The 14,586-nt window shown below is 36.2% G+C and overlaps 4 protein-coding genes across 4 annotated transcripts in view; 3 read left to right on the top strand and 1 right to left on the bottom strand.

The window, feature by feature from the left end:
• Positions 1 to 1,285: 1,285 nt before the first annotated feature.
• LOC105618211 (ADP-ribosylation factor 2) lies at positions 1,286 to 1,828 on the bottom strand. Its single transcript, XM_012199753.1, has one exon. It carries the CDS (start codon positions 1,826 to 1,828, stop codon positions 1,286 to 1,288), a length of 543 nt encoding a protein of 180 aa, XP_012055143.1.
• Positions 1,829 to 3,191: 1,363 nt separating this feature from the next.
• LOC105618210 (26S proteasome non-ATPase regulatory subunit 9) lies at positions 3,192 to 4,549 on the top strand. Its single transcript, XM_012199752.1, has 4 exons — positions 3,192 to 3,302; positions 3,436 to 3,535; positions 3,612 to 3,799; positions 4,322 to 4,549. Exons 1-4 carry the CDS (start codon positions 3,192 to 3,194, stop codon positions 4,547 to 4,549), a joined length of 627 nt encoding a protein of 208 aa, XP_012055142.1.
• A 1,241-nt stretch (positions 4,550 to 5,790) lies between these two features.
• Positions 5,791 to 10,362, top strand: LOC105618397 (tryptophan--tRNA ligase, cytoplasmic). The gene is made up of 4 exons (XM_012199940.1): positions 5,791 to 5,917; positions 6,788 to 7,725; positions 8,417 to 8,575; positions 10,282 to 10,362. The coding sequence occupies exons 1-4, from the start codon at positions 5,791 to 5,793 to the stop codon at positions 10,360 to 10,362; spliced, it is 1,305 nt and encodes a 434-aa protein (XP_012055330.1).
• A 946-nt stretch (positions 10,363 to 11,308) lies between these two features.
• Positions 11,309 to 14,586, top strand: part of LOC105618209 (protein phosphatase 1B) — a 6,064-nt gene continuing 2,786 nt past the window's right edge. Inside the window, exons 1-2 of the mRNA XM_012199751.1 lie at positions 11,309 to 12,121; positions 12,423 to 12,540. Of these exons, the coding sequence (XP_012055141.1) occupies positions 11,309 to 12,121; positions 12,423 to 12,540 (931 nt within the window). The remainder of the gene's footprint in view (positions 12,122 to 12,422; positions 12,541 to 14,586) is intronic.

The raw sequence follows: 14,586 nt of genomic DNA, 5'->3' as shown, positions 1-14,586 counted from the left end.
AGAGAGAATGACATCGCGCATTAACGTTTCAACGATTATCTACTTTTACTGTATTTTAAGATCATGTACATAAATTTCGTAAATAGAAGCGTTCTTTCTTATAATTTATTTCCTATATTTCTCGTAATAGAGATGAAATAGATTGCTGTGCTATATACGAAAGAATAACACCATACTTTAACAAATCGTTTGATACGTTATACAATATATTATACAGTAGATACTTGTAGCACTACTGTACTGTTTTGTATCGTAACAAAAGTTGTACATTTAGTTAACACGACAATACATGATTTTGATGAGCGAGTAAACGAGTATTGTTTCCTCGCCTGGTTCCTTTTATTTTCTTTATTTTTGTGCGTTGGATATTAATGGAAACGAACGCAATAAACATATTTTGATTTTTCATAAGGTAGAAAAATTGACATTTATATACTTTCTGTATGTTTAGGATTTATTATGACGATTTCTAAACATTTCTTACAATTTAAGTGTCTATTTTTATTAAAAAGGAAAATCCCGGTTATCAAGATATAAACCTTAGTTAAGTTTTATTTCCTTTTGCAATATTAAAGTTAATTGTTCACTTATCTAAAGCCTTATGTTATCAATTAAGATTTATATTCCAAAAATTTACTTATTTATTAGAAAAACAAGAAAGTGTAAACGATCTGTGTATAACATCACATAATACATACATTCATTCTTCATGAATAGCACGGACATAGACCAAAATAGAAAACAAATTAGGATATTCAACGATTTTTTTTTCACGGTGTAATAATACATGAATAAATAAATCTCCGCACAGTTAAATCGGCTGGTCGAAACGATACTTTGTCACTCGATACATCAAAAAGACAAAATTAGAATTCACTTGGCAAATATTAAGTATGTATGAAAGAACTTAGTACTATGTACAACCTTTGTATATATATATATATATATATATATATTCTTATAAATGACGCAAGAACTATCTATTATATCCTGATGTTCCTGTTCCTCCTATGAAACAAGTTTCGTTTCTAGAGCACAATCCATGCGAATCGAATTGCATATACAGTGATGAAGAGTTAAATTGTGCTCATAATATTCTTGATTCGTATATTGCATCAATTTCTGTAAGCAATTGTGAACGCAGCGACTGTTAAACTGTACATGATAGACGTTACATTGATACAATTTGACAAAGGTGGAAATTGCCAAGTGACTCTCCGCCTGTCTTTTACGTCCATACGATGAATGAATTGTCCTTAAAAGTATCAGATACGATGAGACGCTATCACTTTTTGGCCAACTCGTTACTCAGCCAGTCCAGACCCTCGTACAGTCCATGTCCCTGCGTGGCGCAGGTGCTCTGGATATACCAGTGACGTCCTCGCAACGAATTAAGACCCAGCTTGTCGGTGAGTTCAGCAGCAGACATGGCATTAGGTAGATCCTGCTTATTAGCAAATACCAGCAATACTGCGTCCCGCAGCTCGTCCTCTTTCAGCATGTTCGCCAATTCGCGTTCCGCCTCACTGATACGCTCGCGGTCGTTGCTATCCACTACGTAAATGAGGCCTTGGGTGTTCTGGAAGTAGTGCCTCCAAAGCGGCCGGATCTTATCTTGGCCACCCACGTCCCACACGGTGAAGCAGATATTCCTGTATTCGACTGTCTCAACGTTGAAGCCGATCGTGGGTATGGTGGTGACAATCTCACCGAGTTTAAGCTTGTAGAGTATGGTAGTCTTACCGGCGGCGTCCAAACCCACCATCAGTATCCGCATCTGCTTCTTGCCAAACAACCGAGTGAGCAGGCTGCTGATTGTGAGACCCATTCTGGAAGCGAGAACACCGCACGGAATCTTGAATAGGAGACAAGTGTTTTCTTAATGTCTTTTGATCTGCAACGACGACCGGAATGGATAACCGGAATACCAAATGCTTCCAACTGCGTAGTCTTCGTGCGCTTTGATGCTGAATTTCGTCAACCTGATTGACGTGTGCTTTAGACTTTTTGTCTCTCGCCCCCCGATACAGCTCCGGTAGGCAACACACCTCCCGTTCGACGAACAGCAAACGTCACCTTGCGGTCAATCCAGCGGCGCCGCGTGCCGCCGGAAATAGCTGGCAAAATCCGCCACGCACGTCACGCTCCACCCGGGAGTCAAGGAACTCGCCACGACGGGGATTGTACTCTGGACGAGATGCCCGCGTCTTCGAGATGCCTAATGTTCGGATACGAACAACTTCGTTCCTTTTTTCTTTTTTTTTTTTTAAACTCGCGTCAGAGTCGCATGTCATTCATCGGCGAGAATGAACAAAGCGTGGCCCTCTCCATAGCGAGAAGTTTGCCGCGCAACGTTGCCAGCCTTACCGCGCGCAGATTTGAAAAATGTGGACGTTCGATTTTTGTTCCGTAATTTTTCGTAATTCCGTAACAGTACTGTGATATAGTAATGATATTCAATTTTTAAGCACAACGTCATTAAGAACAACGTTGATTTAGGAAGATTTTATTGCAATTACATAAAAACAATCAATCAAATAAAAACTAAAAATTTACTTAAAGACTCAATTCTTTTTTATATTCGTGTATATACCTACGAAAGGTGATTTCAATCAAATTCTAAATTAACTTAATCGATGATCAATTCAGTCGGCAGAATCACTTATGATAAAGTTTTTATAATTGTCATCTCTAATTTTTCTTCATGTATATTGAACGAAAAACTAATTCTATTAATAATTCTATTAATAAATAAATAATTTAATACCTTGATAATTAAATTAAATGTCAATAATTCTCATGTTAAAAAAAATATGTATAATATATAATTGTATGTATAATATATAATATATATAATATATATATATTGTATATATATATATATATATATATATATATATATATATAATAGTATATATAATATATATTATTTATTTATATAAAAATAAATACAAATAATGTATATATAAAATAATATATGTATAATATTTTGTAATATAAATGTGTGTGTGTGTGTGTGTGTGTGTGTGAGTGTGTGTGTGTGTGTGAAAAATATATGTAAATAAATCATGAATACTATAGAATTTTTTCATGATTTTTCATTTTTTGGTACAGGGCCCGTGAAACACGCGTACGTACTTGCCAAAGTGTTTCGCGATCAGCCGGACCAGCGCTGGGTGATCAAAACGAAAATGGTGGTCGACATGGAGTTGCAGGAAGCTAAAGATGCCGTTCTTCAGCTGATGAAGGAGAAAGACAAGATTGAATCTGATCTACGAGCGCTGAAGGAGATCTTAGATTCCGTATGTGTCATACTTGGTTTTACACTGTAGTGGCAAGAGTGACGTTGTCATCGGGCGGAATGCCGAGCTCGTCTTGCAGCATGATCTGTCAGATTTTTGAAAGCTTCGTATCATATCCTTGACGTAATTGCAGAATCATATCGGCATGGACGAGCCGCTGGTGGATTCCGAGGGATATCCCAGGCAGGATATCAACGTTTATCAAGTGAGACACACAAGACACAAAATAATACGTACGTAAATATATTTTTTGTAACATGAAGCAAAACAATACACTGTTTATTTGAATAACATTGTGTTGTCATATAGGGCTTACAAATGATCACAAAAACTTGATGAAGAAGATAGAAGAAGGATTGCATAGAGTTCATGCTTTAGCAGGAGCAAGTATAGCTGAACAACCGATATCCGATGTATCTGACAATCAAGAGACAGAAGCGCTGGAGCCTTTCCTCAGAGTGAATTTAGTTTCACCTGGTTCGCCAGCAGAGACTGCGGTATGTATTATCTCTATGCCAGCAGAGACTGCGGTATGTATTATCTCTATGCCAGCAGACACTGTGGTATGTATTATCTCTATTATCTCTTTTGTATGGATGATTTATAAATCTAATTAAATTGTTATAATTTATTATATCTATTTGCCAATGATTACCTCATTTTGCTTAAGACTTTTGCATATATCTAATAAACTTTTAATTGTAACTGTAAATCCATAAGAAAACATAATTGCAATCAATTATTCTTCATTGAAAATAAAAGAAAATCAAAGAAAATAATTATAACTGTGGATGTTTTCTATTTGGTGATATAATTTAAGTTGACACATGTATCGTTCTATTTTGGTTACTAAATATTAAAAAAGATAAAATGATGTTTGTATCGACTTGTGTTACCGAATAGAAAGCATCCTCTAATTGATCAATTTGTTTACAGAATTACGGTTACGACTAAAATTTTGTTATGTACAAAAGCTTTTAATTGGGAACAAGGAATAAAAGCTGCTGCTATTTTTTTAGGGCATCCAAGTCGAGGATCTGATATTGGAATTTGGATCTGTTCATTGCCGAAATTTCAAATCTTTAACAGATATTGGAAAGCTAGTGGAAAACAGTAGATACAAGACGATCAACGTAAAAATTAAACGCGGTTCGAATACTATTGTTTTATCGTTAACTCCGCGTCCTTGGGTTGGCAAAGGCCTTTTGGGTTGCAACGTGATACCTGTAGAAATAGTTGAAAGATAAAAATATAGGAGAGCAACATGGAACTATTTTTTTAGCCTGCAAACTATTTTTATGTATACCTTACTAAACAGATGTATCTCAATAAATGTATCTTTGTAAATTATTACCCTTAATATTGGTATCATTATTATTATCATTATTATTTGTCTTTATTATTGTTGCCTTTTAATCCTAATTAAAATTTTTATAATACAAAATCATTAAAATTTTCTTACAAATGAAACTAGAATTAGGATACTTATCTTATTAATGAAAATACAAATCTTGTTCTTTTCAACTAAACTGAAACTTTTTGCGCATTTCATCTTTCTTCTTTTTCTTTTTATATTAAAGAAAAAAAGAGAAGTTAAACCATGCAAATTCACTTAAAAAGAATAGATACAAAGAGAAACAAAGTAATGTTTATCTAATTTTATATTGTTTCAAGTATGATCTCTAAAATGTTATATAATTTTTCATTAGCTGGATGTAATTTTAAAATTTATCTAATTATAAGATCAAATTCAAGATGATCTTGATTTTGTAATTAATCATGATTAGCTAAATTAGAAGATTGAAGTATGAAGAACGTCTTAGATGTCACTAGTGACGAGACATGTACGAAGTACGAAATGCGAATTGCCAACGTGTATTGTCGAACGAAGTTCCGCTGCGAGCCTCAGGAAATGCAATTTTTTCGCGGAAGTAGCATGACGTCACGAAATATACGATGATGCATCAATCAGATCACCGAGTACTTTATAGACAAAGCCTGCAGAAGAGAAATCGGAGTAGTTCTTGCGTAAAATCGTATAAAACGATTACGCGCGACTACAATGAATCGCTAAGAACGCATTGATGAATGATCTGCTTGCCAAGCGAATTGACAGCACAATGACAGAAATGATAAAAATCTGTTTTATGTCGTCAATCACCGCGATACGTAATCATGCGGTTTCTCACGGATTCGGCGGCCATCGCAAGAGAAATCGTGCCGACGATTGCATCACCTCGGCAATTAGGACGTGGCGCGAAAATTTTACGATGCAACGATTCATCTTGCGTGCGCATCATCAGGTAAACGGGATAAACGATAGTCGATACCCTCTTCCGTTTGTACAGTAGGATGATGACATAACCTTACAGAATCGAGCTGTCCGCAACGGTGTCCCCAGCTGTGTCGCACATGAGTCAGATCGTCCACGTGAATTTTCGTACGATCGCGTTCAGAATTTAAAAAAAGAAACACTAACGAGGAAAACATGACGACGGAGAACGCGCAGGTAGAAGAGCATGTGTTAAACGGTGTCGCCGAGGACGAGGACGTCGTGACACCATGGACGGTGACGAGTGTCAACGATTCCGGCATCGATTATGACAAGTTGATTAGTAAGTCGCGCCTCTTGCAAGAGGTAATTTATGATGATGAAATTATCCTTGCAGATTTGTGAACATTCACGCGAAGAATAGGTGATTTTTTAGGTTATGTTCGCAACGAAGTGCACAGTAAGGTGTATAATACCTGTTTTTTTTATTGTCATAATGAACTGTATTAAAATTTTCAACACAGACTCCAAAGATTGTCCTAAAGATGTTCTTAAGACATAATGAATCTCATTTTCAACGAGAGATAAATAATACATTAAGCTTATTTATTTACCTGAACTTCTTGCACAGCTTTTTATTTTTTTTCTCGAACACAGAGAAAAAAAAGATAAATTGTGTAAAAAGTTCAGCTAAAAAGAATAAGTTTAATGTAACGCAGTGAATTATTATATCATTAGGTGCTTTTCTATTAAGAGACGCAGATGATATAGAATAACACAAGTGAATCATTTTTTTTTACTAATCTCAGACAATACACATGTCAAAAAGATGTCATAAAGACATCATAAAGTCATTTTTTAGGATGTATCTCTAAAAGATATCATAAAGATGTCTTGTAGACTTTACATGTTATCTGCAAATGTTAAACAAAGATAAAATAATTCATTATGCTATTCTGTGTTATCTGTGCATCTTGCTGGAAAGTATTCTTGATTGTTTGCCAATGTTGAGATGAAATGATCATCATGTTACACTAAATTATTCTTGCTGGAAAGCATCAAAATGTATAGGTTTCTATCTCATTTTTATTAAGCTTCAAATATGTATTTTATTTTAAGTACAAGAGTATAAATACAAAGAACAGAACTATATTTATAAATCATTTAGTCTCTTGAGCTTTGCAGACTAATACATTTTCTTTTTTTTTTGCAGAAAGATTCGGAAGTTCTAGGATAGATGATGAACTATTAACTAGATTTGAAAAGATCACTGGCAAGAAACCGCATCGCTTTCTCAGAAGAGGCATATTCTTCTCCCACAGAGATATGCACACTATTCTGAATCTTTACGAGCAAGGAAAGCTCTTTTATTTGTACACAGGCAGAGGACCGAGCTCTGATGCGATGCATCTGGGACATCTCATACCTTTCATGTTCTGTAAATGGTTACAAGAAGTTTTCAATGTACCATTAATCATACAGTTGACAGACGATGAGAAAGCTATATGGAAGAATCTAAATATAGAAGATGCTATTAAATTGGCCTATGCCAATGCAAGAGACATTATCGCCTGTGGCTTTAATCCCGAGAAAACCTTTATTTTTTCCAACTTGGAGCACATAGGAAACAATTCAGCATTTTACCAGAATATGATCAGGATACAGAAATGCGTGACGTTTAATCAAGTGAAGGGCATTTTCGGTTTCGGCGATAGCGATCCAATCGCGAAGATCGCGTTTCCGCCAACGCAAGCGGCACCGGCGATCTCTGGTTCGTTTCCTTTTATTTTTAAGGACGCTAAAGTGCACTGTCTGATACCATGCGCGATCGATCAGGACCCGTACTTCCGCATGACAAGGGATGTGACGCCCAGGCTGGGTTTTCCCAAACCAGCGTTGTTGCATGCGACCTTCTTCCCAGCGTTACAAGGCTCGAAGACAAAAATGTCGGCGAGCGACAGCAATACGGCAATATTCCTCACAGATACTGCTAAGCAGATAAAAAACAAGATCAACAAGCATGCGTTCTCGGGTGGTCAAGCCACTGTGGAAGAGCACAGACAGCTCGGTGGCAATTGTGAGGTAGATATATCTTATCAGTGGCTGCGATTCTTCCTGGAAGACGACGAGCGATTGGAACAAATTAGGAAAGTTAGTCTCGCGTTAATTGCTTTAATTCTTTCTCTTAGGCAAAATCGCATGATAGAAATATCGGCCGATATTATTGTGTCGTTTATGAAAAACAATTAAAATTGTATCGTACTCCATGCACAATTGTGTACATTGCCAAGGATTTTCTATAAACAACACAATACTTGGCCGACATTTTGTCTATCATGTACTTGGCCTAAAGCCAGGAGGTGTATGATAGACAAACTGTCGATCAATTGTTATCTACAGAAAATCCTTGATAATGTATGTGAATGCGACATGAATATAATACAACTTTAATTGTTTTCCCTAAATGACACAGTCGATACTTTAGCTGATAGTCGATTCTTATTTCAAAACCATCTTAAGTAATGTCTTAAAATAATATCGTAGCACTCCGTAATTGGTTTTGTAACAATAGTATACTAAGCTTGAAGTCGTAAGATATTGGTCAATCGAATATGAAGTCTGGTCTTAAATATAAGAATCAATTATGAATACTTACATCTATCGTTTACTTTTATGCTAAGGTTCATTTCCACCAATGTAGACCTAACTTTAATTTCGATTCAACTTTTCGTCCCTTTCTAATTCTTAAAATTAGAAAAATGGACGTTAAACTGAGACTAAAAAGTTAAGTTATATTGATAGGCATTAAATTATAACGACAAATAACAAATTTATCTTTTAGGGCTATACTAGCGGGGAGATTTTGACAGGCGAGCTAAAGAAGGAACTGATTGACGTTCTACAGCGACTTGTCGCCGCGCATCAAGAAGCAAAAAGTAGAGTAACAAATGAAGTGATTAAACAATACATGATTCCTAGAGACCTTGATTTCAAAAACAAAGTAATTGTTTAATAAGCACCGATTTATGCGAACCATCGCTTCCTAGATTCTTCTACTTGCGTTGGAGATCGATTTAAATCTATTTATTGCAAGACACAACTATAGAATATTCCAGAAGATTCCATGTCTTTTTCAAGCACCGCCTTTTGTTGAAAAATTAAATTAATTTTTCTATTAATCTGCCTCTCGTTTATTAACAAATCTCGTAACCCTATTGAAAAATTCACAAATTTTCAACTTTTTCTAATTATCGAATAAACGTAAATGCCTTTCACAGCTGCATGGCGGACTGTAGCGTAAAAATAAAAATATCTTTTATTTCGATTAAACCTCAATTGATCATAAACTTAATCAATGATTAATACTCGTGTCTACCAGTATAGAGATAATTTTAATCACAATTTATTTTTATCTTGTTCTAGTTCTAAGAATTATCTGTCTATTGAAGAGAGACTCACTCAATTATTTATGTTACATCTACAAATTTGGATTATTATTATGGTTATTAAAATAAATTTAATATATTCATATACAGACATTCTTTTTTATACGAGTTACATCATTTTTCTCGAAATTAAATAGTGCCTTTAGTCACGAATTAACATAAATTAAATGGATCTTAGATTCAACGTCAATAACTATTACACATTTTTAGCTCCGATGATTTGATTTACTTTTCATCTTGTTTTAATTCTTAGAACTGAAAAAAGATTTAAAAAAAAGTTAAAAAATTCCGATAAAGTTAATATATATAGATAAAAAATAAAAATGAAACAAAAAAAAGGAGCAATCTCTTAGCGCATGCGTCGCGCTGGGGAAACTTCTGAATCGCGTGGATTCGAACGGCTGCCGTTTATGTTCCACTTTCTCACAATTATTCGAAACTGGGTCGAGCAATGCCGATAGAGGATACACACTGTGCCTCGCGTGTGCATCCTCGGTCGCGCGGGAACGGGCTGAGTCTCGACGCCCGAAGTTGCGCGCGCTAGAGGATCAATGAGAGCCGATCGCCACAATCGGGCGGCGCGCTTATAGTGCTTATAGATAGAATACAAGAGGCAGCCGCGCTCAAACGCGGATTAATGGGGCGCATCTGAGCGTAATAACGCGTAATCCAATGACCCGTTGACGTTCTCGCCGTAGCGGAATTCCCATCAGCTATTAAACCGATCAATAAACCGATCTTAATATACAAATATAAGTACGTCGGGACGCTTCTCATTCGCGCCGGCGATTCGCCGAATTGATCACGCCGGACCTGGGACTGCCTGAGGCCCAGAGGTCATGTCGGTCGCGTCACGCCGACAGCCAATTAACATCGCAAGTAATTATCGATGATTGCACGAGATCTATCGGCCGTGAAATCGTACGTGTAACGCTGTTTTCGTCGCGACACGTCGTCGAGTTAATTCTCTAGTATCGCGCGCGCGCGCGCGCGCATGAGAGAGAGAGAGAGAGAGACAGAGACAGATAAACAAAGAGAAGAGAGAAAGAAGGAACGAGAGCAAGTTAATTTTACCCCGCGTGCGATGATCGTATAAAACGAGATATCGGCTAAGCGCGAACGGAAATGGCGCGGTGTCGATTGGCGGACAATGACGACAGTACGCAAGCCGCTATTAATAAACCGGCGCATGCGCGCCACACCGGCCGCCGTGTGTATCCGCCATTCATGCGAGTCGATTTCGTTGTTTCTGTGTGTGCAGGCACGAGCCAGGCCTGAGGCCAGCCAGCTAGGCACAGCCAGCAAGAGCGAGACGAACGGTACGTGGTGCGACGGTGAATAAAGAATAATATTTGCGTGCTACTTCGAGGAAGATACGATGCGAGCGTATTAACTGTACGAATACACAGCGACGTACCACGCAGTGGCAACGGTGACGGCGGTGTGGCGGCGGCAGCGGCGACAGCAACGGCAGTTTGTTGGAGCACGCTACCCGTTTAGTACCTGAAATGACGACTATCCTCGGTCACGGTCCGCCGACGTAAGTTCTACGTTTGTACGCTCAGCAAAGGCGCGAGCGGGAGCCGTGCGTGCTTGCTTGCGTGCATGCATGCGTGTGAGCGAGCGAGCGAGCGAGTAAACTATTTTAGTCGCGAAAATTCGCCGCTGCCAAATAAGAGCTTCCTCGTGCGCGCGTCACCCTCGTCGTTCGTCGTCGTTGCCGTCGTCGTCGTCGTTGTCGGGAAACGCGAGCGCACGAAGCAACCGCCGCCTGCGTTATCCGCCGCGCGGAACGATATCTCGCGGAAAAAGTGGCAGAAAGGCACTGTGTGCTACGTGAACTCCGTGGCTATATCGCTCCCTCGCGCGTGGCGTAAGCGATGGATTTATTCGCGCCGGCTGATAACGCACGCCGCTTCCAAAATGCCGTACAATACGTCCAACTCAGTGAACAATCCCTACCCGGTGTCGTCTCACCTCGGCCTTTGTCATTTGAACTCTCGCGTATACGCAAGTATTTTCCTCGACCCACGTTATCAACTTATTTTCGTCACAGTGTCAAACGATCGACGGTTGAATTCCGTTGGATAGACTCTTGTTTACTCCAAGAATTCTGATGCATGATCGAAAATAATAGTGTAAATCAAAAAATTCTGTTATAATATAGTTTTTGATTTTAGGTAAGAGTGAAAGAAGTGCCATTTTGAGGATCCGTAAGAATGATGCTAATCAAATAATAGAAGGAGAGACAAATAATTAGCTGGTACAATAAATATTCAACGTGTAATATGGGGGCGTTTTTGGATACTCCGAACACAGAGAAGTGCAATGAGCATGGCACTGGTAACGGCCTGCGGTACGGCGTGGCTAGTATGCAAGGATGGCGAATGGAGATGGAGGATGCTCATCGAGCAATTCCCTGTTTGGATGGTGGTCTCTCGGATTGGAGCTATTTTGCAGTGTTTGATGGTCATGCAGGTGCATTAGTATCAGCCCATAGTGCGGAACACTTATTAGAATGTATAATGCAAACGCAAGAGTTTAAGGCCGAAGATGTTATAAAAGGGATCCACTCTGGATTTCTCAGACTCGACGATGAGATGAGGGATTTGCCAGCTATGAGCGCTGGCATGGACAAATCCGGCTCCACGGCGGTGTGTGCATTTATATCGCCCAAAAATATTTATATCGCCAATTGTGGCGACTCCCGGGCGGTACTCTGCAGATCTGGACTACCAGTCTTCTCGACGCGGGATCACAAGCCCGTTTTACCCGCTGAGAAGGAGAGAATTCAGAATGCAGGTGGTAGCGTAATGATCCAAAGAGTTAACGGATCTCTGGCGGTTTCCCGAGCATTGGGTGATTACGAGTACAAAAATCTAAAAGATCGAGGCCCTTGTGAGCAGTTAGTGTCGCCGGAACCAGAAATATTCATGCTAGACAGGGACGATGAACATGACGAATTTCTAGTTTTAGCATGTGATGGCATTTGGGATGTTATGAACAACGAAGATTTATGTAATTTTATACATTCAAGGCTGCAGCTAACCGATGATTTAGAAGCAGTTACCAATCTGGTTGTAGACACTTGTCTTTATAAGGTATTATATCTTACACATATGTATATTTTTGTATTAAAAGTATAAATGTGATTATATCAAAAGAATATATTATTCATTTATCACTTTTATTATTTATTTAAGATATGAAGCAAATATGAAAATTACTTTTAAAGTTATTTTTAGTTTGTAAAATAATATATAAATTTTTATTACTATTCATTATGCTGAGTTACATTCTTAATTTTTCTTTATGTTTACAGTCATATGGAAACTTTTGATGTTGATCGATGTTTTTTTTTATACAAGAATGTATTCAGAACAATCTAAAATTTCGTTACAGGGTAGCAGAGATAATATGAGTATAGTCCTGGTAACGTTTCCGGCTGCACCAAAACCAAATCCTGAAGCACAGAGGCAGGAGGCCGAGTTGGAAATGGCTATTGCAAGGAAAATTAAAGGTTCTTTAACTTTTCCATACTTTAATTCATTATATTCTTTATGTTGTTGCATTAATTCAAGATCACGATGCCACATACACGAAAGTGACATAATAAATTAATGTTTGTTGATATAAAATAGATGTAATGATAAATTCTTCTTGATGCATATTTAAGAAAATTTTGCACAATTGTGAAGAATTTGATTAGTGCCAAAGCATATAAAAAAATATTCTTCAACATAAAAATATTATGAAAGTTGATATATGAAACATCTATTTTTAGCAATATAAATACTTTTATTCTCAGATATTTATAATACTGTAAATATTGCAGTTCAATGAGGAGAAAAATAGAGACCAATCATAATGAATGACTCCAAATAGCGTAATAGTTCGCAATAGTTTGCATATGATAAGTGATGTGTATTAGACAATTAAAAGTTCAGTAGTGGAACTATTATATAATGTTAGAAAAATGTTATACGTTGATGAACTGATTTATTATTGCGTTATTAGAGGTGATGTGTACTATTCTAAAAATTATAAAGAATAATAATATAATAGATAAATTATAAAGAATTTGAAACAGCCAATATCTTCGATGTCACATAGATGTAATCTAATCTAGTTTGAAAGATCAAGAGTTTTATTTTCAGAATAATCTTGTATTTACAATCTACATATCACATGTGCCACAAGATATAACTAGTCATTACACGCAAAGCAATCTTACAAAAGTGATAAAAATGTTTTCCAGTGTTTTAATATGCGTAAACAGCAATAATAACAATTTATAATTCTTTAAAATTAACTTTAATTGCGATTTGAAAACAAATGTAAATGTTAAAGCTTGCACAATCAATTGTACAAATTATGTGTAATAATAACTACACAATGTGTGAGTCCCACTTCTTAACGTTGCACTTTGTGATTAATAAAGTTGATGTCTTATACGCTATATATCTGTCACATACGAGAAAACGTTTACAAATCGTTGATGTCTTACGCCGTCCTGTGTGTGCAAAAACGCATATTTGTTTCACTTTAATAAATTCCATCACATTGCATCTGTTATTTTTCAAAATTTTCTGAGAGCTTGATACAAACAGCTTACCAATTTTCATGTGAAATTCAAGATGTATGACGCGTATGGTATATAAAAACAGATGCAATAATTCACGTACTAAAATATATCATTATTTCCTCAGATCTCACGTTTTATTAAAATTGTATACCCGACTAATGTACATTTCAAAGATACTAATTTGTGCTATGTGTTAAAGATATGAGGAGGACTGTTATTAAGAAAATTAAATTATACTGTAATATAAATACTATGGTTGTTTCTTAAATATTAATTATTTCTTAAATAGTTTCTTAAATATAAATTAATATTGTTATACAAATGCGTAAAAATTGCAAAGTTTTAAAAATATACAATGCTTAATGTGTAGTAACACAAAAGTATAAAAAATACAACCCACTTATAAGAAAAAAAATATATATACATTTATAATGTTATTTCACTAGAACAATATTTTATAATAATTGTAGTTTACTCCATACATACATAATTAATTAAAAATATTACATCAATGCTATATATTTATTAACGAGGCATAAAAAAAAGTTTTTAAGATTTCACGGTGAATTATTTGGTTGAAAATTCTTATTTTTTGTTTTTCTGTTAATAGATATTTAGAATTAAAAAACTATTAAATTAATTTTTATTAAATTATAATTGAAAGAAATTATATGTGAATTATATTTCAATACATCTGGGAACCATCCATCTAGAAAGGCTCATCATGAAATCTCAAAAATATCTGCCCTATTTATGATCAAACTATCATGTGTATCAAATCAATGTTTCAATATTACTTTCTTAAAAATGAGAGAGAGAAAAAAATTAGTCTGTAGTATCAGAAAATTAGTACACATTATTTCGTCATGTAATGACAAAAATTGTCAATAAATATTGTCAATGCAAAATTCTTGCTGAAAGATATGTTCCACCCTTGGAGTTGATAAATTAACCTAAAGTTCAATCTTTAAGTAGAAACTA

Source organism: Atta cephalotes, assembly GCF_000143395.1.
Source record: "Atta cephalotes unplaced genomic scaffold scaffold00016, whole genome shotgun sequence".
Taxonomy (NCBI): Eukaryota; Metazoa; Arthropoda; class Insecta; order Hymenoptera; family Formicidae; genus Atta; species Atta cephalotes.
The sequence above is the reverse complement of the archived record's forward strand: the minus strand, read 5'-3'. Positions and strand labels throughout refer to the sequence as shown.